The sequence below is a fragment of the Oncorhynchus tshawytscha genome, linkage group LG09 (genome assembly GCF_018296145.1).
Source record: "Oncorhynchus tshawytscha isolate Ot180627B linkage group LG09, Otsh_v2.0, whole genome shotgun sequence".
Taxonomy (NCBI): Eukaryota; Metazoa; Chordata; class Actinopteri; order Salmoniformes; family Salmonidae; genus Oncorhynchus; species Oncorhynchus tshawytscha.
Window position 1 is genome coordinate 37,543,653 of NC_056437.1, and position 25,660 is coordinate 37,569,312.

General features: G+C 42.3%; 1 protein-coding gene across 1 annotated transcript; it reads left to right on the forward strand.

The window, feature by feature from the left end:
* The first annotated feature begins 37 nt into the window (after positions 1 to 37).
* On the forward strand, positions 38 to 25,395 carry nsd1b (nuclear receptor binding SET domain protein 1b). The gene is made up of 21 exons (XM_024431843.2): positions 38 to 174; positions 392 to 564; positions 697 to 2,635; positions 2,870 to 2,982; positions 3,075 to 3,330; positions 3,531 to 3,628; positions 6,670 to 6,715; positions 6,944 to 7,146; positions 7,401 to 7,538; positions 10,787 to 10,910; positions 11,136 to 11,336; positions 13,871 to 14,050; positions 14,287 to 14,443; positions 14,754 to 14,959; positions 15,130 to 15,242; positions 16,367 to 16,636; positions 17,132 to 17,248; positions 20,225 to 20,366; positions 21,839 to 21,945; positions 22,195 to 22,396; positions 22,670 to 25,395. The coding sequence occupies exons 1-21, from the start codon at positions 132 to 134 to the stop codon at positions 23,299 to 23,301; spliced, it is 5,460 nt and encodes a 1,819-aa protein (XP_024287611.1). The 5' UTR covers positions 38 to 131; the 3' UTR covers positions 23,302 to 25,395.
* The last annotated feature ends 265 nt before the right edge of the window (positions 25,396 to 25,660 follow it).

Consider the following 25,660-nt stretch of genomic DNA (forward strand, 5'->3'; position numbering starts at 1 on the left):
TTAAATATTGATTATTTGATGTCTATCAACAGATGGACAGCCCAAAGAAGAAGTCCCTTCCACCTGTAAAGTTTTTAGAGGGTGAAGTTATATGGGCAAAGTTCAACCGAAGACCCTGGTGGCCTTGTGAGATGACAGTTGACCCAGTACAGGGAACCTACCACAAAATGAAAGGTAGGCCCTGGTCCTGGGTATTATTGTAACAACTCATTGTTTTTTTTAACTGATCTTGTAGAACAGATTTGTACTAGCTTGGAAGTGTTATATTTCACAATCGACTTTACATTGAAATGGACACATCTCTCTTGCAAAATGTATTTTATACCTGTGATAAAGGTTAAATGAATATGAAATCTACCGGATCCTTTGCTCCTGTGTGGTGATGTTTCAGAGCCCAGTGATAGGCCTTGTCGGCAGTACCACATCAGGACCTTTGGAGAGCCGTTGGAACTGGCCTGGGTCGCAGGAAAAGCTACACACACTTTTCATGGAGGCTTTGAGTTTGAACAGCTCCCCTTGATACGCAGGAGAGGAAGGCAAAGAGACAAAGACTACAAATACACTGTAATTATTAATGTGAATCAAACATGTGGCTCAGCTTTTTTGTATGTTGGACAATAACCAATCATGTTTTACCTGAATATATCCAAAATACATATATTTGTGATTACAAAAACACTTTATTTTCCTCCATAGATACCCAAGCGTTTTAAAGCATCTTGGGGAAAAAGTGTGGCTGAGGCAGAAGCTGTCCTCCCAGAGCGGCCCAAAATGGGGCCCTCTAGACCTGACTCCATAGATACAACCCTCCATGATGGGTCCATATTAGAGAACAAGGACCTTCCAATTCCCCCTTCTTCCATTCCATCTGCCTCTATATCCCCTGCACCAAGTCACATAACAAACGGAACTGTGTCACCACAAAGTAAATCTTCCCCAAAAGGAAGCATTTTCAAGAAGCCTCAGAGGAAGAAGAATCCAACTAAAGCATCAAAAGCTAAAAATGAGTTCTTCAACACCGAAACATTTGGAAGCACTGACAAGCCAGAGGGGGACATCGAAGAATGTCCGTATTTGGACATTGACTCTATCCCCAATATTTTGTGTCCTAAAGCACTTGAGCGTCAATCCAAGCCCTCTCAGACTCAGCCCTCAGTTCCAGTAGTAGAAAAAGTGAAGAAGCAGCCTGAAGTCCAAACTGGCCTGTGGTTCAGCAAACCAGGAAAAGACAGGCGACTCATCACTACCACCTCCATATCTAAACACAATTCCTTTAGCAAGGGCCCCTGCAAGAAAAATACTCAAACTGCAGCTGCTGTCAACAGACAGACACAAGTGTCCAGTGTGGCAATCAAGGAATGCTCTAGTCATCAGTTGAAGACTTCAGTGTCCAGTGTAATAGTCAAAGAACGCCCTGCTGATCAGTCGAAGACTCCAGTGTCCAATGCAACAGTCAAAGAAATTACTGGTAATCAGTTTAAGACTCCAGTCTTAAGTGTGCCCAAGCTCACGGATCAGTCGAAGGACCTGGGCAAGCAGCCTGTGCATCTGCCCGCTAGCAACCGCCTCATGACCAGAGCTCTTAAAGCTATGGAGGAAGCTGAGCGGAAGGTCTCATCTTCCACAAACACGCTCTCTGATAAACCAGAGACCAAAACACACTGTTATACAGAGGACAAACCTTCAAAGGTTGACAACGATAATCAGATCATGGCTTTTCCAAATTGCTCTTCATCAAAGTTCACCAGGTCGAAGGACATTGAGGCAGAGGTTAAGACAGAAAGTGAGAGCTTCTTTGTATCCCAGATGCCTGCGGATTTCATACCTCTAACTTCTGGGAAGGAAAAGCAAGAGAACTGTGTGTCTCACATCTCCTCCTGTTCCTCTCCCTCGCCATGCTTCTCTCCCATGGATGTCTTCAAAGACATCAAAGAGTTATCCTTCAAGTCCCTGGAATCAAGTGATGGTGATGGAAAACATGTGTCTTTTAAACCAGACACTAACTACAAGTTCAGTACTTTTCTCATGCTGCTGAAGGACGAGCACGATACCAGGGAGAAACATGGTACACCCCTGGAGCTGGAAATCGGACCACCCACTGCCCATGTAAAAGAGGAGCCTTCAGTAATTCCACCCTTACTAGGAGAGGAGTCACTCAGTCGAGGCCCTAGTCTCAGTAAAAGTCAACAGTGCAAGGGCAAAACAAAGGCCAAACCCAAGCTCAAGTCTTCTCTGAAAGTAGAAATCCCACAACTTCAAGGCAGCATAAACCAGGACTTGAAAAGGTCAGCCAAAAAGAGAGGCTTGTCTGGGACTAAAAATAAACCTAATGGAAAAGAGCCTTGTGGTAAGAGGTCTCCTGGACCTGGCTACCTTGGGATGGAGGCCTCACACCATCTTTCTAGCAATGCCTGTCCGAAGTTTAACCATGATTCAGGGACATTAGGGGGGTTGTGGGAGGGCTGCAGTGGGCTAATGAATGAGAGACTACAGAACATGGTGCCTTTGGAGCAGGGTGGTGCAGACCCATCGGTGTCCTTTCAGACAAAGACAAGGTTGGACCAGCAGATTATCCCTACCATCAATTCTGCAAACACTACACAAAGTACTGGGGAAGGCCAGGAGGCTCCCACAGGTAAGGAATAGTTTTTTCTTCTTCTTGGTTTGACAGAAAGGTATCCCAAAGGAGAATATGACTGATCAATGCATTGACTTTGCTTTGGGAATTATACCATAATGAAAATATCAAAAGCTATAATGTGATAGCTTCAGATTCAGGGCCATGATGCCAAATTCTGTAGATCATGAAATGTCATGGTTTTTACATGTGTGGCATATTCATACTTTTTGCACACTTGTCCTTCATCAGCACATAAACGAATTAGAAAACCAAGCAAAAGACTCATAGAATGGACAGAAGAGTATGATCAGATATTCTCCACAAGGAAGAAACAGAAAAAGGCCCCCCAGTCTTTGGGAAAGGTAGCTCACTCAAACATACAGTATTACATCTCTTGGATTTTCAGGGTTTTGTATCATCATACCAGTTCTATACCCTCTTCATGCTTTTCCAGGTGGCACAGTCCAACAGCAACAAACCAGATCCCCTACCATCAGAGAAACCCACACATGACCATGCCCCTCTGAACCCACTTCCTGAAATACAATCCCTGCCCCCAGAGGAACCATCCAAGACCCCAAATGGACAAGCCCCTCCCCGAATAGAGAACACTCCCCCTCAGGATGCACCTATCCTGTCCATAGATACTCTAACCCTGCCTCCTGAAGCAGACCCTTCGCTGTTGTGTGACAGTCTTACAAAGAATGTTGGTGAGAAACCAGTTACATATCAAATGTATACTTTGGTTGAATTGCAAAAAATTACAAAATGTTTTCGTAAGCAATGTGCCCTGAAACCAAGGAATTACTGGTTTTATTACATTACTCCTCTGTAGTAGTGGTCTTAGATCCTAAACACCTCATTAACCCAGATGTGTGTAAAGGTCCATAATAACGCTGTCCTGTGGCAGGTGACATTCCTTACTTGGAAACCATCCGTAAGAGACAGAGAAAACCCACTCTGAAGATTCTGGAATACTCAGAGGCTGCCACAATCCCAAAGAAAAAGGTATGGAGGGGTTAGGGAATGGTTGTGCTTTGTTCATTAACCTTTTTGGGATAGGGGGCAGCATTTTCACTTTTGGATGAATAGCGTGCCCAGAGTAAACTGCCTCCTACTCTGTCCCAGATGCTAATATATCATATTAGTATTAGTATCGGATAGAAAACACTCTGAAGTTTCTAAAACTGTTTGAATGATGTCTGTGAGTATAACAGAACCCATATGGCAGGCGAAAACCTAAGAAAAATCCAACCAGGAAGTGGGACATCTGAGGTTTGTAGTTTTTCAAAGCTTGGCCTCCGAATACACAGTGGGATATGGATAAAGTGTCACTTCCTACGGCTTCCACTAGATGTCAACCGTCTTTTAGAAACTTGAATGAGGATTCTACTATAAAGGAGGGGCTCATGAGACCTCTTTGAGTCAGTGGTCTGGCAGAGTGCCTTGGTCTCATGACGTGCGCTCCCGACAGAGTTACCTCTCGTTCCAGTGCTTTTCTGAAGACAAAGGAATTCTCCGGTTGGAACATTATTGATATTTTATGTTAAAAACATCCTAAAGATTGATTCCTAGTGGTTAGAGCATTGGACTAGTAACCGGAAGGTTGCAAGTTCAAATCCGCGAGCTGACAAGGTACAAATCTGTCGCTCTGCCCCTGAACAGGCAGTTAACCCACTGTTCCTAGGCCGTCATTGAAAATAAGAATTTGTTCTTAACTGACTTGCCTAGTAAAATAAATAAAAAAATTTTTTAAAAAGATGGATTATTGGGCTGAACACGCTAACAACAAGTGGCTATTTGGACATAAATGATGGACTTTATGGAACAAATCAGTCATTTATTGTTGAACTGGGATTCTTGGGAGTGCCGTCTGATGAAGATCATCAAAGGTAAGTGAATATTTATGGTGTTGTTTCTAACTTTGTTCACTCCAAAATGGCGGATATTCCTCTGGCTGTTTTGGGTTCTGAGCGCCGTTCTCAGATTATGCTTTTTCCGTAAAGCTTTTTTGAAATCTGACACAGCGGTTGCATTAAGGAGAAGTCTATCTTTAATTCTGTGAATAACACTTGTATCTTTTATCAATGTTTATTATGAGTATTTCTGCAAAATCACCGGATGATTTGGAATGAAAACATTACTGCACGTAAGGCGCCAATGTAAACAGAGATTTTTGGATATAAATATGCACATTATCGATCGAAACATACATGTATTGTGTAACATGATGTCCTATGAGTGTCATCTGATGAAGATCATCAAAGTTTAGTGATTCATTTTAATCTATATTTCTGCTTTTTGTGACTCCTATCTTTGGCTGGAAAAATGGCTGTGTTTTTTCGACTTGGCTATGACCTAACATAATCATATGTTGTGCTTTCGCTGTAAAGCATTTTTGACATCGGACACAATGGGTAGATTAACAAGATGTTTATCTTTCATTTGCTGTATTGGACTTGTTAATGTTGGAAAGTTACATATTTCTAAAAAATATTTTTGAATTTTGCGCGCAGCCTTTTCAGCGGAATGTTGTCGAGCGGAACCCCTGCCCTAGAAAGGTTAAAACTTATTTTGGCTTGTGGGCAGTATTTCGACATCTGGATGAGAAGCGTGCCCAAAGAAAACTGCCTGTTACTCAGGCCCAGAAGCTTGGATTTGCATATAATTGGTAGATTTGGATAGAAAACACTCTAAAGTTTCCAATAAAAAAAAAATGTCTATGAGTATAACAGAACTGATATGGCAGGTGAAAACCTCAGGAAAATCCATCCGGGAAGTGGGATTTTTTAGATGTGGGTAGTTTTCAATTGAAGAGAGTATAGAGTATCTAATGTGTTAGGACCCAGATTGCCGTTCCTATGGCTTCCACTAGATGCCAACAGTCTTTAGACATTGTTTCAGGCTTGTTTTCTGAAAAATTAAGAAGAATGAGACTTTCTGTCAGTGGACTGTAGAATCATGCAGTGCTGGTTTGCGTGTGTGACCAAGTGCACGCCCTTTGTTATTTTTCCTTTCTATTGAATACGCTTTTGTCCGGTTGAAATATTATCGATTATTTAGACAATTGACAACATGAGGATTAATTATAAACATCGTTTGACATGTTTCGACGAACTTTACCGGTACTATTAGGATGTATTTTTCTGTATTTTTTGATCGCCTTTGAGCCAGTTGATTACTGAACAAAACGCACCAACAAAACTGAGTTTTTGGGACATAAAGAGGGACTTTATCGAACAAAACAAACATTTATTGTGTAGCTGGGACTGTTGTGACTGCAACCATATGAAAATCATCATAGGTAAGTGATTCATTTTATCGCTATTTCTGACTTTTGTAATTCCTTTACTTGGTTGTAAAATTATTGTATGCTTTTGTAAGTGGGGCGCTGTCCTCAGATAATCGCATAGTATGCTTTCGCCGTAAAAGCCTTTTTGAAATCTGACAAAGTGGCTGGATTAACAAGAAGTTAATCTTCAAGCCGATGTATAAATTTGTATTTTTTATAAATGTTTATTATGACTATTTCTGTATTTTGAATTTGGCGCTCTTCACCGGATGTTGTCGAGGTGGGTCGGTAGCGGAAAGGTTAAGGGGACAATGTGCAGTTCAATCAATAACAAAGCATACACCCCACACCTTTTTGGGTAAAGAGCTTAGGAATGGAGCTGGAGAAATGTAACCACCAAATTCATAGATGGGGCAATGGATGCAAGGACTGACCATCTATGAGATCAAAATGATAGTTTTAATCATGTTTTTAAGCTATACAGTGTTTGTTTACAATGACATTGTTTACAAACAGTGGAGGGAAATATATATATATTGGGTCTGATGGGGTTAGACAGTTGAAATAAGCTCATGAGGCATTTATACGTTACATTCTTCAAGAAACAATTGCTATATATAATTAATTTTAAAGTAAAGAAAAAAATTTACCAATTACAGATTGCCCCTTTAAGGATTTTTGTATCTTATGGGTCCATTGATTTTCACAGTAGTGAAGGCTTTACAGCAGGGGTTGACTGGTTAATTGTGTATTACAGGTCAAGTCCCTGAAGTCCAGCTCATCAAGCCAGGCTGTTCATTCAGGTCAGTCTACACAGGAAGGACCTCCCTCAAACTGTCCGCATTACACAGTTCTTAAGCGTCTTTCCCACTGTTGTGTAAGATGTGTACAGGAAAAGCATTAAGAAATGTAAGGCTATACACTGTTTATCACAATGCTTTGTGATACTGCTTTCATTTACCTCATGATTGTCAATTCAGAGGTTTGATTGGTCTTGGGGTCAAAGTTGACTTGACTGTTTTTTCCCCCAGGCTCTGGACAACAATCCTTTAAATCAAAGATCAAGCAACCAATGACATCCACCACTGCATCCTCCACAATGTTGCCCTGCACCCCTGCACCCTGCCCCCAGACACAGAGTTGCATGGAGAGGGGGTCAGACATCGACCTCACCACGCCCCCCACTAAGGACACTAATCTCCATGACGATGGGAGGGACACCATAGACCCAGAGGTCAGACAAGAGGTTAAATCTGCAGCTTAATTTGATGGTCCATATGTTTTACCTGATAATAACATAGAAATTACATGGTAAAATTGTAATTACAAAATAACGACCCAAAAAAGAAAACAATAACACTAAAACATGCATCAATATGTACCTGAAAAAAAAAATTCTGCATCGAATAGTGTTACGGCATGATTGCTTGCAATGTGGCTTTCGGCGCTTGAACTGTCCTGCTGATTTTCTTCTTATTTGCACCTCAGGGTTTTGCATCCAGTTTCGATGACAGCTTTTCATCCATGAGGGAGGAGTCTTCACAGTGCGATGACACACTCTTCCCCAATAAGAAGATCATAGTGGACAGAGGGGGCGTCGCCTCATTGAAGGAGAATGTGTGTCAGGTGAGTACGTCTAACATCACCAATATAAGAGTGGTAAGGGGCCTCCAGAGTGGCGCAGTGGTCTAAGGCACTGCATCGCTAGCTGTGCCACTAGAGATCCTGGTTTGAGTCCAAGCTCTGTCGCAGCAGGCCGCGCCCGGGAGACCCATGGGGTGGCGCACAATTGGCTCAGCTTTGTCTGGGTTAGGGGAGGGCTTGGCCGGCAGGGATATTCCTGTCCCATCGTGCACTAGCGACTCCTGTGGCGTGCCGGGCACAATGCACGCTGACACGTTAGTCAGGTGTATAGTGTTTTCTCTGACACATTGGTGCAGCTGGCTTCCGGGTTAAGTGGACGTTGTGTCAAGAAGCAGTGCGGCTTGGCTGGGTTGTGTTTTGGAGGACGTACGGCTCGTGACCTTCATCTCTCCCGAGTCTGTAGAGGAGAAGCAGCGATGGGACAGGACTATGACTACCAATTGGATTCCACGAAATTGGGAAAAAAATCTATAAAAAGAGTGGTTACCTTGTGTTTATTTAACCCTTTGATATGTACCAACAAACGGGTGTGATCATTCTACAGTGGTCCCTGCAGGATATGCTCAAACCGGTGTGATTAGAACTCTTATTTAGAACGTCCAGTTTCGATTGACGCAACAGTCTGCGATTGAGCTGGCCACACTGTTTTTTCACAGAAACATTTTGCACAAACACAGTCCTCACAAAGTTATGTCCTGAATGTGAGCAGTTTATTTTTGGATGCAATGTTCAGACATTCACAGAAGTAGCAACGTCATAACACAATCATTCAGCCGGAAAATGTAGGCTACATTAGTCCTAGCACTAACTCTCGGCTGACAGAAACCACAATATGAATTATCTAACAGCAATTACTATTTATAATTCATCACATCATGGGTGAGCTCACCATTGATCGAAATAATTGAGTAAAACACTTTCTAAAAATCTTAAGTAATCCGCCGATATTTAGTTTGTGCGCGCCACCATGTTTGTTTTTTCACTCCAACCAAAGATATGAAGAGGAGGCAAGATGAGTTTGGTCTGTTTGCAGTATGCATGTTGAAGTGGTGTGTCGTCTACGATCAATCACTTCCATTCAATTGCGGAAGTTTACTCGAAAGATAAGTGAACCATTCCTTCATCTCATTATAACATCTTTGGTCTGACAGATGTTTACGTGACACCCAGAATGCATTGTATAATGTCAACAAACATGGTGCCTCACATAGCTGGCAAATAGCTTAGCATTAGCTCATCATAATTAGTACAACCTTAAAAGAGTATTTTACACATATCGCAGGTATCTATTACAATCTATGCAATAATCGGAATGCATTATTTGTCACAAGTACATGTCAATGTGAATAAAACTGTAAATACATTATGCTCTACATATACTGTACATACAGTACCAGTCAAAAATGTGGACACACCTACTCATTCAAGGGTTTTTCTTTATTTTTTACTATTTTCTACATTGTAGAAACTATGAAATAACACATATGGAATCATGTAGTAACCAACAAAGTGTTAAACAAATCTAAATATATTTTATGTTAAAGATTCTTCGACATTGCCACCCTTTGCCTTGATGACAGCTTTGCACACTCTTGGCATTCTCTCAACCAGCTTCATGAGGTAGTCAACTGGAATGCATTTCAATTAACAAGTGTGCCTTGGTAAAAGTTCATTTGTGGAATTTCTTTCATTCTTAATGCGTTTGAGCCAATCAGTTGTGTTGTGACAAGGTAGGGTTGGTGTACAGAAGATAGCCCTATTTGGTAAAAGACCAAGTCCATATTATGGCAAGAGCATCTTAAATAAGTAAAGAGAAATGCCAATCCATCATTACTTTAAGACATGCAGCTCAGTCAATACGGATAATTTGAAGAACTTTGAAAGTTTCTTCAAGTGCAGTCGCAGAAACCATCAAGCACTATGATGAAACTGCCTCTCATGAGGACCACCACAGGAAAGGAAGACCCAGAGTTACGTCTGCTGCAGAGGATAAATTCAGTTACCAACCTTAGAAATTGCAGCCCAAATAAATGCTTCACAGACACATCTCAACATCAACTGGTCAGAGGACACTGTGTGAATCAGGCCTCCCTGGTCGAATTGCTGCAAAGAAACCACCACTAATAAGAAGAAGAGACTTGCTTGGGCCAAGAAACACGAGCAATGGACATTAGATGGGTGGAAATCTGTCCTTTGGTCTGATGACCTGCAACATATGACCTGGCCTCCACAATCACCCTATCTTAACCAAATTGAGATGGTTTGGAATGAGTTGGAGCGCAGAGTGAAGGAAAAGCAGCCAACAAGTGTTCAGCATATGTGGGAACTCCTTCAAGACTGTTGGAAAAGCATTCCAGGTGAAGCTGGTTCTGAGAATGCCAAGAGTGTGCAAAGTTGTCATCAAGGCAAAGGGTGGCAACTTTGAAGAATCTCAAATATAAAATATATTTGGATTTGTTTAACACTTATTTGGTAACTACATGATTCCATACGTGCTATTTCATAGTTTTGATGTCTTCACTATTATTCTACAATGTAGAAAATCAAGAAAAAATCAAGAAAAACCCTTGAATGAGTAGGTGTGTCCAAACTCTTGACTGGTACTGTACTGTGAAACGACAACACGTTATGCAGAAAATAAGGCACTTACTTTGATAGCAACACACATGTCCAAAGTTATAATTTTTTGGGAAAACAACAATAGTGGCATTGTGAGCGCCAGCCAAAAAATGTGCCAGAGGGAAAAAGTTTGTGCAAGACTGGGTAAATGTCTGCATACTTGATCTGCGTAACACTGGGGAAGTGCTTGGGCTCTCCTTGAAGAAATTTGTCCAGCTCAGTAAAGCCTCAAACATAAATTGTCTGCAACAGTGAAATGGGATACTTCTATGTGAATTAATGAGGAGGCGGAACACACCTCAATTCAAACTGTTGTTAGAGAATAAAACTTGACAGAAAATAATTTGAAATTGACAAGTTGAAACATAACCTACAGATAATTATCAGGCAGCATGTGATAACTATCATGTTGCGAAACAATCACATTTTGGAATGTGCATAAAACAACTCACGCTGGGGTTACAGTTAGGGATATTTGGAACTCACATGTGAAAAGGTTAAAGTGCTATAAGTGATTGTGGAGTCTATTTGCTCTTTGCCCATCAGAAAGTTTCAGACAGCTGTGTACATTGTTCTAATGTTGTGTAAACCTTTATGGACTGTACGGGTAGGTATGTGAGAAGACTGGGGAGCTTCTGCTGTGTGAGGGCCAGTGTTGTGGGGCCTTCCACCTCCAGTGTAGCGGCCTCACAGAGCCTCCTAAAGGGAAGTTCGTCTGCCAGGAGTGCAAGTCTGGTGGGTCAAGCATATATTCTGTAAAAACACAACCACTGTATCCTCATTAACATATTTTTTATGCCTCATTCCTACTTGGACAAAATTGTGGAAAGACTATTATTAGTTGCATCTAGAGTTATCAGTGTGCTATCTGATTGTTTCACACATAATTTTGCTGATTCTCTCCCCTCTCTGGCTTGTAAAAGCAAACCAGTTTATTAAACTTGATGTGTTTGTTGCTAGGTGTCCATACCTGTTTTGCGTGTAAGAAGCCCGGGGAGAACGTGAGGCGCTGTATGATCCCAGTGTGTGGGAAGTTCTACCATGGAGAGTGTATCGCCAATCACGCTCCCGTTGCCCCCCTGCACGGGGGCTTCCGCTGCTCCCTCCACGTCTGTCTGTCCTGCTTCATCACTAACCCTGTCAACCCCTCCATCCCCAAAGGTGTGTGCTGCTTTGCTCCACCCACCCAGCACAGTTCAGTTTAATTAGATTTTATGCAAATCTTCTCAATTGCAATCACCTTACCCTGGTAACTCTACAGGAGAACGGGATGAGGTTAAATGTTTGCAAACATGTGTTTTCTCAAATAATTTTCATTTTGCACAAGAAATTCAGATAGTTCATATCAACACCATGATAGAAAGACCCACTACTTGAAATTAGCTGTGGGAAGTAAATATACAATACCAGTCAAAGGTTTGGACACAACTACTCATTCATGGGTTTTTATTTATTTTTACAATTTTCTACATTGTAGAATAAAGTGAAGATATCAAAACTAAGAAATAACACATATGGAGTCATGTAGTAACCAAAAAAGTGTTAAACAAATCCAAATATATTTTATATCTGAGATTCTTCAAAGTAGCTACCCACTGCCTTGATGACAGCTTTGTAGACTCTTGGCATTCTCTCAACCAGCTTCACGAGGAATGCTTTTCCAACAGTTCCCACATATGCTGGGCACTTGTTGGCTGCTTTTCCTTCACTCTACGGTCCAACTCATCCCAAACCATCTCAATTGGGTTGAGGTCTGGTGATTGTGGATTCCAGGTCATCTGATGCAGTACTCCATCACTCTCTTTGGTCAAGTACAGCCTGGAGCTGTGTTTTGGGTCATTTTCCTGTTGAAAAACAAATGATAGTCCCACTAAGAGCAAACCAGATGGGATGGAGTATCACTGCAGAATGCTGCGGTAGCCATGCTGGTTAAGTGTACCTTGAATTCTAAATAAATCACTGACAGTGTCACCAGCAAAGCACCATCACACCTCCTCCGACATGCTACACTGTGGGAACCACACATGCAGACATCATCCGTTCACCTACTCTGTGTCTCACAAAGACACGGCGGATGGAACAGAAATCTCAAATTTGGACTCATCAGACCAAAGGACGGATTTCCACCGGTGTAATGTCCATTGCTCGTGTTTCTTGGCCCAAACAAGTCTCTTCTTATTATCGGTGTCCTTTAGTAGTGGTTTCTTTGCAGCAATTTGACCATGAAGGCCTGATTCATGCATTCTCCTCTGAACAGTTGATGTTGAGATGTGTCTGTTAGTTGAACTCTGTGAGGCATTTATTTAGGCTGCAATCTGAGGTGCAGTTAACTAACAATTTATCCTCAGCAGCAGAGGTAACTCTAGGTCTTCCTTTCCAGTGGCAGTCCTCATGAGAACCAGTTTCATCATAGCGCTTGATGGGTTTTGCGACTGCACTTGAAGAAACTTTCAGTTCTTCAAATTTTCCATATTGACTGATCTGCCTGTCTTAACCTCTAGGGTAGAGGGCAGTATTGTAAGTGTCACTCCAGGTGGACTCTACTGTTTTGGTGTGCATGAACTGGAGCATGCTTCACGTTGTTTCTATCCGGTATTACAAACAGTTTATTCCATCTTAAATTTTATTGATTATTTACGTTTTAGGGTACCTGAGGTTGGATTAGGAATGTTGTTTGAAATGTTTCGACCAAGTTTACAGGTAACTTATTAGATACTTTGTAGGCATGTTGGACGAGTTGAAACCGGTGTATTTCTGAATCAAACACGCTAAATAAATTGACATTTTTGAGACATAAAGAAGGACATTATCGAACAAAAGGACGTTTTGTGATGTTTTTGGGAAGAATATCTTCAAAGGTAAAGCATTAATTATCGCTATTTCTGACTTTTGTGGCGCACCTGCCTGGTTGAGATATGATTTTCATGTGTTTGTATGTGGGGCGCTGTCCTCAGAAAATCGCATGGTTTGCTTTCGCCGTAAAGCCTTTTTGAAATCTGACACAGCGGCTGGATTAACAAGCTTTATTTTGATGCATAACACATATATTTTCAAGAATGTTAAATATTTGAATTTGGTATTTCTGAATTTCGCGCTCTGCAATTTCACCGGATGTTGGCCAGGTGGTACGCTACTGTCCCACCTGCCCATAAGAAGTTAAAGTAATAATGGACTGTCGTTTCTGTTTGCTTATTTGAGCTGTTCTTGCCATAATATGGACTTGGTCTTTTACCAAATAGGGCTATCTCCTGTATACCAATCATATCTTGTCCCAACACAACTGATTGGCTCAAATGCATAAAGAAGGAAACAAATTCCACAAATGAACTTTTAACAAGGCACACCTGTTAATTGAAATGCATTCCAGGTAATTACCTCATAAAGCTGGTTCTGAGAATGCCACGAGTGTGCAAAGCTGTTGGCAAGGCAAAGGGTGGCTACTTTGAAGAATCTGAAATATAAAATATATTTTAATTTGTTTAACAATTTTTTGGTTACTACATGATTCCATATTTGTTATTTCATAGTTTTGATGTCTTCACTATTATTGTACAATGTAGAAAATAGTAACAAATAAATAAAAACTCTTGAATGAGTAGGTGTGTCCAAACTTTCGATGGGTACTGTATGTGTACTAGATATTCTAACTAACAGCTCATTCTGCCTCTGTCCCCCCTGTGTTGTGTGTCCTGTAGGTCGTCTGACACGCTGTGTGCGATGCCCTGTGGCGTACCATGCCAACGATTACTGCATGGCAGCGGGCAGTGTGGTCCTGGCCAACAACAGCTTCCTGTGTCCCAACCACTTCACCCCCCGCAGGGGATTCCGAAACCATGAACACGTCAACGTCAGCTGGTGCTTTGTCTGCTCTGAAGGTACGCCGGCATCCACATATGTTGGGTTGTTAGAGTCCGATATGCATAGATACACTCAGTAAATACTTACCTACATATGTAATGTGTATTACATGATCAGGGTACAATTTTCGCAGAACACATGATCAGAGTTCATATGTACTACAGCCCAGTTACATCTCTGTTTGCTCATCTGAGTTTTTTATTCTCATAGACCAATCCAGTAGACAAACTGTTATTCCTCTCCCATGCTCCAGGGGGCAGTCTGTTGTGCTGTGAGTCGTGTCCTGCTGCCTTCCACCGGGAGTGTCTGAACATCGACATGCCCGAGGGCAGCTGGTTCTGTAACGACTGCCAGGCCGGGAAGAAGCCCCACTATAAGGACATCCTGTGGGTCAAAGTGGGCCGGTACAGGTCAGTACAGCCGCCTGGGGACCAACCTCACTGGCTAACCATTGGTTTGGCAAAACAACAACAAGTTGCCTAAAGACGAAACAGATGGCATCCAGGATATTAAGTCCTCCCCTGCCTGAACCACATTCCTCATGATAAAGTGTCCTTTAGGTGTTCTGACATTACAAAACCACCAAGGTACTGAGAACTGAAATGCACCTGTATTTCTCTTCACAATATGGCAGTGGTTGCAAATGGTTGTGGTTTTTCTGCCATGGCCCATTTCCTTTTCTCGTTCATATCGTCTTTTCCCTTCCTATCTTCTGTCTAGGTGGTGGCCTGCGGAGGTCAACCATCCCAAGAACATCCCGGAAAACATCCTACGTATGAGGCACGACGTAGGCGAGTTCCCTGTGCACTTTTTTGGCTCCAACGACTACCTGTGGACCTACCAAGCCAGAGTCTTCCCCTACATGGACGTAGACACCAACAACAAGGAGAAGATGGGGAAAGGTGTAGACGTCATCTACAAGAAAGGTATTCACACCAATTTTGATTGGCAGTAGAGCACATTTGAAGGGGAGGCTTGAGCTGTGCAAGTGTGTGTAGCGTGGGTGTGTAGCGTGGGTGTGTGCAGAGAGTAAGAGTGTTTTGTCAAAGTGAATTGTGACACGGTTGTCGTTGACTTTATGTTAATCTTTCCCCAGCTTTGGAGGAAGCTGCTCGCAGGTTTCTGAAACTGCAGGCAGAGAAAGAACTGAGACAGCTTCAGGAGGACAGGAGGAATGACAAGAAACCCCCTCCATACAGACACATCAAGGTACCATAACTGCCACATCTCTTGCCGCACAAAATGTATACATTAAAGGCCCATTGAAGTCAAAAACATGACTTTCCTGTGTTTAATATACACTGAGTGGACAAAATATTAGGAACATCTTCCTAATATTGAGTTGTACCTGCTTTTGCCCTCAGAACAGCCTCAATTCATTGGGGCATGGACTCTAAAAGGTGTCGAAAGTGTTCCATAGGGATGCTAGCCCATATTGACTCCAATGCTTCCCACAGTTGTGTGAAGTTGGCTGGATGTCCTTTGGGTGGTGGACTATTCTTGATACACAAAGGAAACTGTTGAGTGTGAAAAACCCAGCAGCGTTGCAGTTCTTGACACACCCAAACCAGTGCGCCTGTCACCTAATACCATACCCCATTTAAAGGCACGTCAATATTTTGTCTTGCCCATTCACCCTCTGAATGGCACACATACACAATCCATATCTCAAGATTTAAAATCAGTCTTTAACCTGTCTCCTCCCCTTCATCTACACTGATTGAAGTGGATTTAACAGGTGACATCAATAAAGTATCATTGCTTTCAACTGGATTCACTTGGTCTGTCTATGTCATGGAAACAGCAGGTGTTCCTAATGTTTTGTACACTCAGTGTGTATTTCTACTATGACGTTGCAATAATAATGTAAAATTGTGAAAATTATAATAATGGCCTTTTAGTGTAAGAGCTGTCTGATAAGACTGCCTGAAATTTCAGCCTGTTTTGGAGGGATGAAGTTTTGGCCTGCCTGGTAACGTCACCAGACGGTAAATTAGTTAATAGACCAATAAGAAGGAGAGTTACAAACCTTTCTGCCAATAACAGCTAGTTTTCAGTTTTCCCTTCCCCACTTAGACCACTCCCAGACTCCCAACTAACAGAAATCGTGCTTGAGAAATTGCTCTTTGCTAACAAGCTATTTTTGTACATTTTTGACCATTTTTATTGAATACAGTAAGGTGAGGTACTTAATTGTTACCCAGAAATTATTTGATATTGAGATTTTAAAAAGTCTGCGTTGGACCTTTAAGTTTTAGTTTTGAGCTGTAGAAGTATTACCACACCGTCCTTTGCAACTTCATTCCTCTGAAGTCACTCGCCTAACCCCTCAGGTGAATCGGCCAATCGGGAAGGTGCAGTTCATCACGGCCGACCTATCAGAGATCCCACGCTGTAACTGCACGGCTTCAGACGAGAACCCGTGTGGCATCGACTCTGAGTGTATTAACCGCATGCTGATGTACGAGTGCCACCCCCAGGTGTGCCCAGCGGGCAATGGCTGCCTGAACCAGGCCTTCACCAAACGCCAGTACAGCCAGGTGGAGATCTTCAGGACTCTGGCACGAGGCTGGGGCCTTCGCTGTGCCCATGACATCAAGAAGGTAATGGTAGAGGTTTTACCATTAATCATGTAAAGTAGAGATCAATGTGCCACCATGAAACTGTATCCCCTGGGGCTTAAACTATATTTTAAAAAGGCTATAGATTTGAAACGGGCTTTATTTGATTCTTCTTCAATCCAGACAGATTTCAATTCCAGCAGACTTTTTTTCTAGAAAGTGTAAATAATATTTTGGATGTTAAAGGAATCATGAAGTATGACTTTTGAAATGGTAATCAGTGATATGTTAATCTAATCATCAAACCATAAAGTTGACGAAGCCCTGTCATCAATGGCCATCATGGCTTTGAAACATTGATTTGCACAAGTCTATCTGCAATGATCTTTACATGTAAATTACCCTTTCAAAAGTCAGTTAAACCCAAGGGAGCTCTCAGATGAATCCAAGAGTAATTATTTGAGTAGTAGAATGATTGGTAGTAGAATGAGTGTTCCACTGTGTCTCTCATGCTGACGATCATGGTTGTGTTCTCAGGGGGAGTTTGTGAATGAGTACGTAGGAGAAGTGATCGATGAGGATGAGTGCCGGGTCAGGATCAAACACGCCCAGGATAACGACATCTGTAACTTCTACATGCTGACTCTGGACAAGGTATGGCTCAGGAGTCAGGATTTCAGAGCTCTCGTGTGACTGTCTCTTGGCCTGAAGTTACCTCTGTAATCGTATGACGTTTAACCAGGATTTCTGTAACTAGCTACAGGAAGTTGTCATGGGTTATTAATGCTATTGGCTATGTTATTGGTTATTATCACTACTATTGACAATTGTTGGTTTCTTGCTCTCTTAGATGTTAAGTCCTCGATTCCGAATGATATTTCTGTGAACAAGCCGCTCTGTGAACGGCGTTACATACACTCTATGAACGCGCTGGTTGTCCTGATTCATATGCGCTATTGCAAGCGCAGCTGTGAGTTTCACGGACACAGGAAATCTGGTATTTGCATAGGGAGCGACGCGTCACATTTTCTTTGCCTGTGAATCTCACAGCACATGTAAAAAGTCAAGCGGATGCAACAACAGTGGTTTCAGCTCGCTGTGATGTTCTCAGGCGGATTTATAGCTCTGAAGTTGTAACGAGTCTGCACAAATTTGAATGGTATCTCAACGCCGCTCAGAGGACGTTTGGCAGAAAAGTCTCTGTCGTCAGCCATATGAAACAGTGCCAATATTGTACTGTCACTAAGTATGCTCATATTTATTTTACAGTTATAAGAAAGGTGAAATCTTATAATAAGTCATTTATAATTTGATGTTTTACTGTAGTCCTTTCAAGCCCTATTGCCCCATTTTTTTGAATAGGGGAACAAATAACGCCAACTCTAACGCAGTGGCCGTGAGACACGCATTTGACCCGCATTTGACCCTCTTCTCACGGCACACCTCTTATATTTCACGCATTGAAAAGTACTGCTTTTATCTAGTCCATTGAAAAGTACTGCTTTTATGTAGTCCATTGCATAGTCAGCGCGTTAACCTTTCATCTGTGCTCCGAATCGTTTTGAAATCGGAGCATCTGCACATTCAATTTAACATCATCACGAGCGTAACCTCTTTCATTGTCCTGTCTTGCCACAGCACTGTGAACCGCGGCACATTGAAGCATATGATTGGCCTAGTTATGTAAGGGATCAGGGGGTTGGTTGCATGTTTTAAAGATACACCCCTCAAGATTAGAGTAAAAAGAGCTGCACTGTAGCGCTGTTTTATGTACAATGTTGTCAACTAAATTAGGTGGCTGTTACTCCCGTCCGCATTGCAGAATGCAGCCTTTTGACAGCATGTACTAAAGTCGATTTAATCCACACTTGCATTAGTCCCCTCTTTTGGTGATTGGCATTTAGGATAAAAGCTCATTTATGCTTAATCCAAAATGTGTTCGGAGGCTCCGTATGGATAGTGTGACTCAATCATGGATCCTCCAGAGACATGCAGAGGCCACATTTAGCTCCATACCGCATCGCGGTACAACTCCCAAATTTGGTAACAGTGCGGAGGGTTTCTTATATCGCTGTATAGCTCCGCATTGACATGATTGGTTGACGGTAGGTGGGGGCGGGAGGTCCTGTTGAAACACAAACTAATTTCCTTGACAACTTCCTTCACAACAGCTCTGTGCTGTTTGGGAAGCGCAAGAAGTATGAATCCACTGACTTCTGCAGAGGCCGTATCGCCATAAATGCTGCACTGCCAATGCAGACGTCAGATTGACAATGCATTGCCTTTTAGGCTATTACAACGAAAAGGCAGCAGACAGACCTACAGTATGTTTTATCAGGGAAGTTTGGTAGGGTAACCTGATTTGTAACTATGATAATCATTTTGTCAAACAGACTGTGAACCGAAAAGTGTAAGTTTGATTCTAGACTATACAAATTCTAGACTATAACTATACCAATAATTTGGTTAGTGTGTAGGGGCAGATTTATGTAATCTTGTTTTCGGGAGATTTTATTATCTACAGTTTTTACTTGATCTAGTCTGATCAGTGGAACAATTCTCATTCTTAACAGTGGGCTAAAATATAGGGTAATTAGTGTGGCTTGTCAGCAAGAAGACTACTGTTATTCCCCACACCTATTTTATTATTACACTTCTTCCCAATTTTTACAGTGTAATCACATATTTGAAATCTGATATGACTACTTGTGTCTTTTGAAAATGAATTGTATGACGCTATGTATTAATGCAGCCATTCATGGACAGTTTTGAATAAGTCATATTATTCCATATTAAATGCTCCAGAAATCAAATGTAATTTATCAGATGAGAACAGGGATCAATCTCTTTTTCCAACCTTCGCCCTGTTTGTAGAATTTGCCAGTCTCCCTATCTCATTTCATTACTGTCTGAATAAAGCGTCAAACAACCTACAAATATGTTAACAAAAAAATGTTAGCATACTTTAAATTTCATCCCACCCCAAAAATAATAATCTCAAAGAAACAAAGTCATCCAATTTTGAGTGTTTATTTAATGTTGAAAGCATCCTGAATATACCTGACCTGTGGTTTTTATTTTAAACTTTTCCACCCTGGTCATAGGCCTATGCCATGACAAAAATCGTAGAATTGCAGGAAGTTAGCTTAAAATGAGGAACATTTTCCTGGGGGAGGACACCCAGTCCTCCATCTAGGGGTTGTGACAGGGCTAATGAAATTCACATAGCAAATCTCACTCCAAGCTTTCTCCAAAAGTTGGCAGTCCTGTCATATTTATAATTTTTTATATTTCATAATATTTGAACTATGTACTTGAGCTTAGGTCCTCAAAAGTGAGTACACCTCAGCTATTTATTGTTTAAAAAAGTACCTTAGAGGTGAGTTCTACACCTTTCTAAATTTATGCAGCATTACCATTTATGTTTATGGCCATCTTATGAAAAATTATTACTTTTGGGTATGTCTATTTAGGCAGAAAGCTAAATTTTTCCCTATCGTTCAAGAGAGGGGATTCTTTTGGTTTTCTGTATTTCATCTCAGAAATTTACATCTGCTTTGCATGGTATCATAAAGACACCCAAAAGTAATGATTATTGAACAGTGTTGTCCATGTCGGTGTGTTGATTAGGATCGGATCATTGATGCTGGGCCAAAGGGGAACCAGGCCCGCTTCATGAACCACAGCTGCCGGCCCAACTGTGAGACACAGAAGTGGACGGTGAATGGAGACACACGTGTGGGACTCTTCACTCTCATAGATGTCCCTGCAGGTGAGCGGAGCTTTGGCTTAAGGAGTTTGTGCTATATTATAGCTTTGGTTTTTGGCAACACATTTCATTATGTAGGCATTGGCAGGAGAACTACACTACATGACAAAAATGATGTAGACACTTGCTTGTCGAACATTTTCGTTACAAAATCACTGGCTTTAATATGGAGTTGGTCCCCCCTTTGATGCTATAACAGCCTCCACTCTTCTGTGAAGTCTTTCCACAAGATGTTGAAATATGGCTGCAGGGACTTCCTTCCATTCAGCCACAAGAGCATTAGTGAGGGCACTGATGTTGGGCGATTAGGCCTGGCTCGCAGTCGGGGTTCCAATTCATCCCAAAGGTGTTTGATGGAGTTAAGGTCAGGGCTCTGCGCAGGCCAGTTCTTCCCTACCAATCTCAACAAAACATTTCTGTATGGACCTCGCTTTGTGCATGGGGGCATTCAGGACAGGTCCTTCCCCAAACTGTTGCCACAAAGTTGGAAGCACAGAATCATCTAGAATGTCATTGTATGCTATAGCATTAAGATGTCCCTTCAATGGAACTAAGGGGCCTAGCCTGAACCATGGAAAAACAGCCCCAGACCTTTATTCTTCCTCCATCAATCTTTACAGTTGGCACTATGCATTCCGGCAGGTAGCGTTCCCCTGGCATCCGCCAAACCCAGATTCACCAGTCAGACTGCCAGATGGTGAAGCGTGATTCCACGGCGAGCTTTACACCACTTCAGTTGATGCTTGGCAATGCGCATGGTGATCTTAGGCTTGTGTGCGGCTGCTCGGTCATGGAAACCCATTTCATGAAGCTCCTGACGAACAGTTATTTTGCAGACGTCGCTTACAGAGGTAGTTTGAAACATGGTAGTGAGTGTTACAGACGAGTTTTAAGTGCTTCGCGCTTCAGCACTCAGCAGTCCCGTTCTGTGAGCTCGTGTGGCCTACCACTTCGCGGCTGAGCAGTTGTTGCTCCTAGATGTTTCCACTTCACAATAACAGCACTTACAGTTGACCGGGGCAGCTCTAGCAAGTCAGAAATTTGACGAACTGACTTGTTGGAAATGTGGCATCCTATGACGGTGCCATGTTGAAAGTCACTGAGCTCTTCAGTAAAGCCATTCTACTGCCAATATTTGTCTATGGAGATTGCATGGTGGTGTGCTCAATTTTATACACCTGTCAGCAACGGGTGTGGTTGAAATAGCCGAATTCCCTAATTCGAAGGGGTGTCCACATACTTTTGTATATATAGTGTATACGGGTAGCATTGTATCAGGTATATAAGAAAAGGAAGTTGCATAATATTTACCACTGTGAGGGCAAAGTAGGTCATAATTAGTGTATTTACAAAACAATTTTCTTACATGGTAATTACATAGGTTATTCCATCAGCAGTTCATGTCCATCTCTCTATCACTTGTTGTGGATACTGGTTTATATCTGTCCTCTATGGGTCGTTTTGTCTGTCTCCAGACACAGAGCTGACTTTCAACTACAACTTGGAGTGCCTTGGGAATGGGAAGACTGTGTGTAAATGTGAAGCTCCAAACTGCAGCGGCTTCCTAGGAGTTCGGCCAAAGGTGAGAGGAGACACTGGAACCAGATGTTGTTATTTATGACATTCATCCACAGAATGAATAAGATACATCAATAGTAGAAACAATCATGATAACGATTTTAAATGATCTTTTCACAAATCCAAGAGGCCTTTGATACAGTATTCAAAAGAGTAGTCATGTCAACGGGAATGAGATAATTGAATGAAAGGGCCATCTTCAGTTTGGGTTTCTGTGTCTCTATCAACATCCTGACACTTCGTCCTTCCCCAGAACAACCCTCCAGCAGACGACAAGGGCCGCAAACTGAAGAAGAAGGTCCTGGCTAAACGGAAGAACAAGATGGAGGTGACCAAGGAGAGGGAGGACGAGTGCTTCAGTTGTGGGGACGGGGGACAGATTGTGTCCTGTAAGAGACCAGGCTGTCCCAAGGTCTACCACGCAGACTGTCTCAACCTCGCCAAGAGGCCTGCAGGTCAGTGGTACAGTTAGATTCCTGTCAGAGGAGATGATATCGTAGTATTATAGCTCGTAATGGTTTGTTATATTTCCCCTCTGTTACTGTAGGTTTGTGTGATTGAGAATGATATGCATGACATATTTCATGCATTTTCACTGTTTGAAGTCTGCCAGATCCCTGGTTAGCAGTCTCAGTGAGCTGATTACTTCTCTGTGTTACTGCTGATGTAGTTGTGTCTGACTGCCCTTGTCTGATATACTGTATCTATCTCCCTGCTCTGTGCTGCAGGTCGGTGGGAGTGCCCGTGGCACCAGTGTGACCTGTGTGGTAAGGAGGCAGCCTCCTTTTGTGAGATGTGTCCCAGCTCTTACTGCACACTGCACCGCGACGGCATGCTCTTCATCTCCAAGCTGGACGGACGGCTGTCCTGCAGCGAACACGACCCCTGTGGACCAGACCCCCTGGAGCCAGGGGAGATCAGGGAGCACCTACCCAACATCTGTGCTCTCTCACCGGGCCTGGGGGCTGGCGTAGTAATCCCTGGTGCTGCTGTGGCTGGTGCTGCTGCTACAGTCACTACTACAGGGGACCCTGAGCCTTGCCCTGGTCCTGAGTCTGAGTCTTTCCCCCCTCTCCCCAGCTCTAGCCCCATCTCTAGCCCCATCTCTGGCCCCATCTCTGGTCACTTTTCTGTCCCAATATCTGGCCCCATCAGCACCCCTCTAGCCAGCTCTGAGGCCCCCGATAGCTCTCACCTTTTCCTTCCCCAGTACTCACCCATCTCTTCGTACGAAGATGAGAAAGAAGAAATTGAGGATCCTTTGGGTGATGAAGAGGGGGATGGAGAGTTGGAGGATGGCGAGATGGAGGGTCTTGAGTTAAAAGATGAAGTAGAAGAACAAGTGGAGGAAGAAGAGTAAAGACATAATTTTTCAACAACTGCATGGTGGCTTATCATTCCACACAGTTCATACAGGGTGGAGGGGACATGGACACTGATCAGCCAAACCACAGAATAGCCCCATCAATCACTGCTCTTATTGTCCAGTGAGCATGTGATTGTCCTGAAGGTCTACCATGTGGGGAAAAGGGCTACCTGCTTGTTCTTGGGGGTGGGCCAGAGCTCAGCATCATGTAGATTCACTCATCTTTGTATATAAGGATCTGTTCTTGTCCAGAGGATTTATAGATCTGTGAATTCACACACCGCCTTGTTCAGTCAGACCCCCGAGAAATAGCAGGATGTTACAATGGAGTCTGGGCTGGTGTGTCGAAACGAAGTAGGATGGAGTTGCCGCTGGACACTGATTTGTGGTCACGTCTAGCGTTTTCCCCCTAATAGTCAAGGTTACGGTTTGGGGTGGGTACACTGATCCTGGATCTGTGCTTAAGGGCACAATGGAGTATGATGGGAACTGTATTCATATAGCTAGGCCCATTTGGATCTCTTCATGGTTCGTTGTCAAAGCTGCTGGTTTTTGTTTTAGAACATGTTTACACTTCTGCACCTCCTCTTTGAGGACACAGCAACTAACTTATCTGAAGGGTCATCTTTTTCAAAGGGGAGACTGAAGAGAAGCGGGACAGTGCTGTCAAAGGCACGGATATCCCCTCATGAGCAAGTAGCCTATAGTTGAGTCTGTCAAACTGTTTCTCTCTGAAGCAACTCTCCTGCATGGCACAAATGAGTAAATCTGTGAAATGAGTACATCAGCCATGGAAATGATTAGTCACACTATCAACCAGTCCTTTCATCCTTGTCATTGTTGTGCAGTGCACAGTCTATATCCGTATCTGTTTGATGATCATTAATCTACTGTCTCTGCTGCCCCCTGCCTTACCACACCAAATGATACAGACACCTAGACAATACACATGCAATCAAATGGCTTAGTTAGTACATGTGGGTAGTACATCAAGGAGATGGCTTGATATTGAACATGCCCACATCCTAATCCATGACAGCACTTTGCGTTCCCCCCTAACCCTGGCATTGCATCACCATTAGCTCTTATGTACTGATATCTGTTTGAGTGCAGTTGGCTGTACTGTAGGTCTTGGAACACAAGCTTCCTCACATGGTGGAGCTTTGTCTAGAAACTGAACTGAACCTTCAATGTGAAAGTGCCATTGTACTCAGCTGTTGAGTACGCTGCTTGACGTAACCTTACATCTAAGATAGCTAGCTCTTGTGTGTGAATTATACTCTCTATGACATATTTATGTAGACCTTTATAACGCACAAATTAAGACGGGACTGATTTATAGTAGTGGCATTGCTGTGTCTCTTTATATCATCCATACTTTCCATTTGAAAGGCTATACTCCTGTCTTTGGTTTAGCACTAAAAATGACAGATCTGTTCTGTTCTCCAGCTAAAATGCTTTCACTACAGTATGTTTGTCTCTGCTATGTGTTTTGTCCCTCTTGAAGCTTGTCTCTGTCTCGCTGTCTTTGTTGTGTCCGTTTTTCATCTCTACTTATGCCTTTTCTATTGAGTCTATCAGTTTTGGGGTTTCTATGAAAGAAGGGAGGTGAAGTTGGTTCTGGAGGGCCATAGAACAGAATGAAGTGGATTTGCCATTTCCCTGTTATGGGGATGTTGTGTTTCCATTTCTGAAGCTTGTATCATGCCTTTACAATAAGCAATATTTGTAGTGATTAATATCGCCCAATCTTGTAACTTTAGTCATGTCGAAGTATCTCTAGCAGCCTTTATGTATTAAAACTTAACTGGCTTAGTTTTAATTCATCATGCAAATATGTGAAATTTCTTGCATTTGAATAGAAATCCAACCAGTTTTTTTTAATGATTTGAAAAATGTATGAAACAGTTCGGTCCCTTCTTATCCATATACTGTACTGTGAAGGTCGGCATGGTGCCCACTGCTGTTGCTCCAATATAGAGATACAGGCACCATCGTCATGGCCTGACTTGAACATCTTCACCCAGGAGTTATACAGTAACTCATAATTGTATTTTAATAGCACAAAAAAAAAAAAACGAATTTTAACAACACAGATATAAGATCCTAACTGATTAATACATCTGTTGGAAGAATATTTGTGCCTGTATATAAAAGCTAAATATGATGAATGAAAAAAACATGACCTTCAAATAAGTCTAGAGCCAGAAGATATGCGTTCTCTGGACTCAGCTCTGTCATCAACCTGTCCAACGAACAAGATCACTTCAACTTTAATACATATTGGTTGTTGGTTGAGTTGCTGTCAACAGATGTGGTAAGTAACACTTTATATTGCTGTAACAATATCACA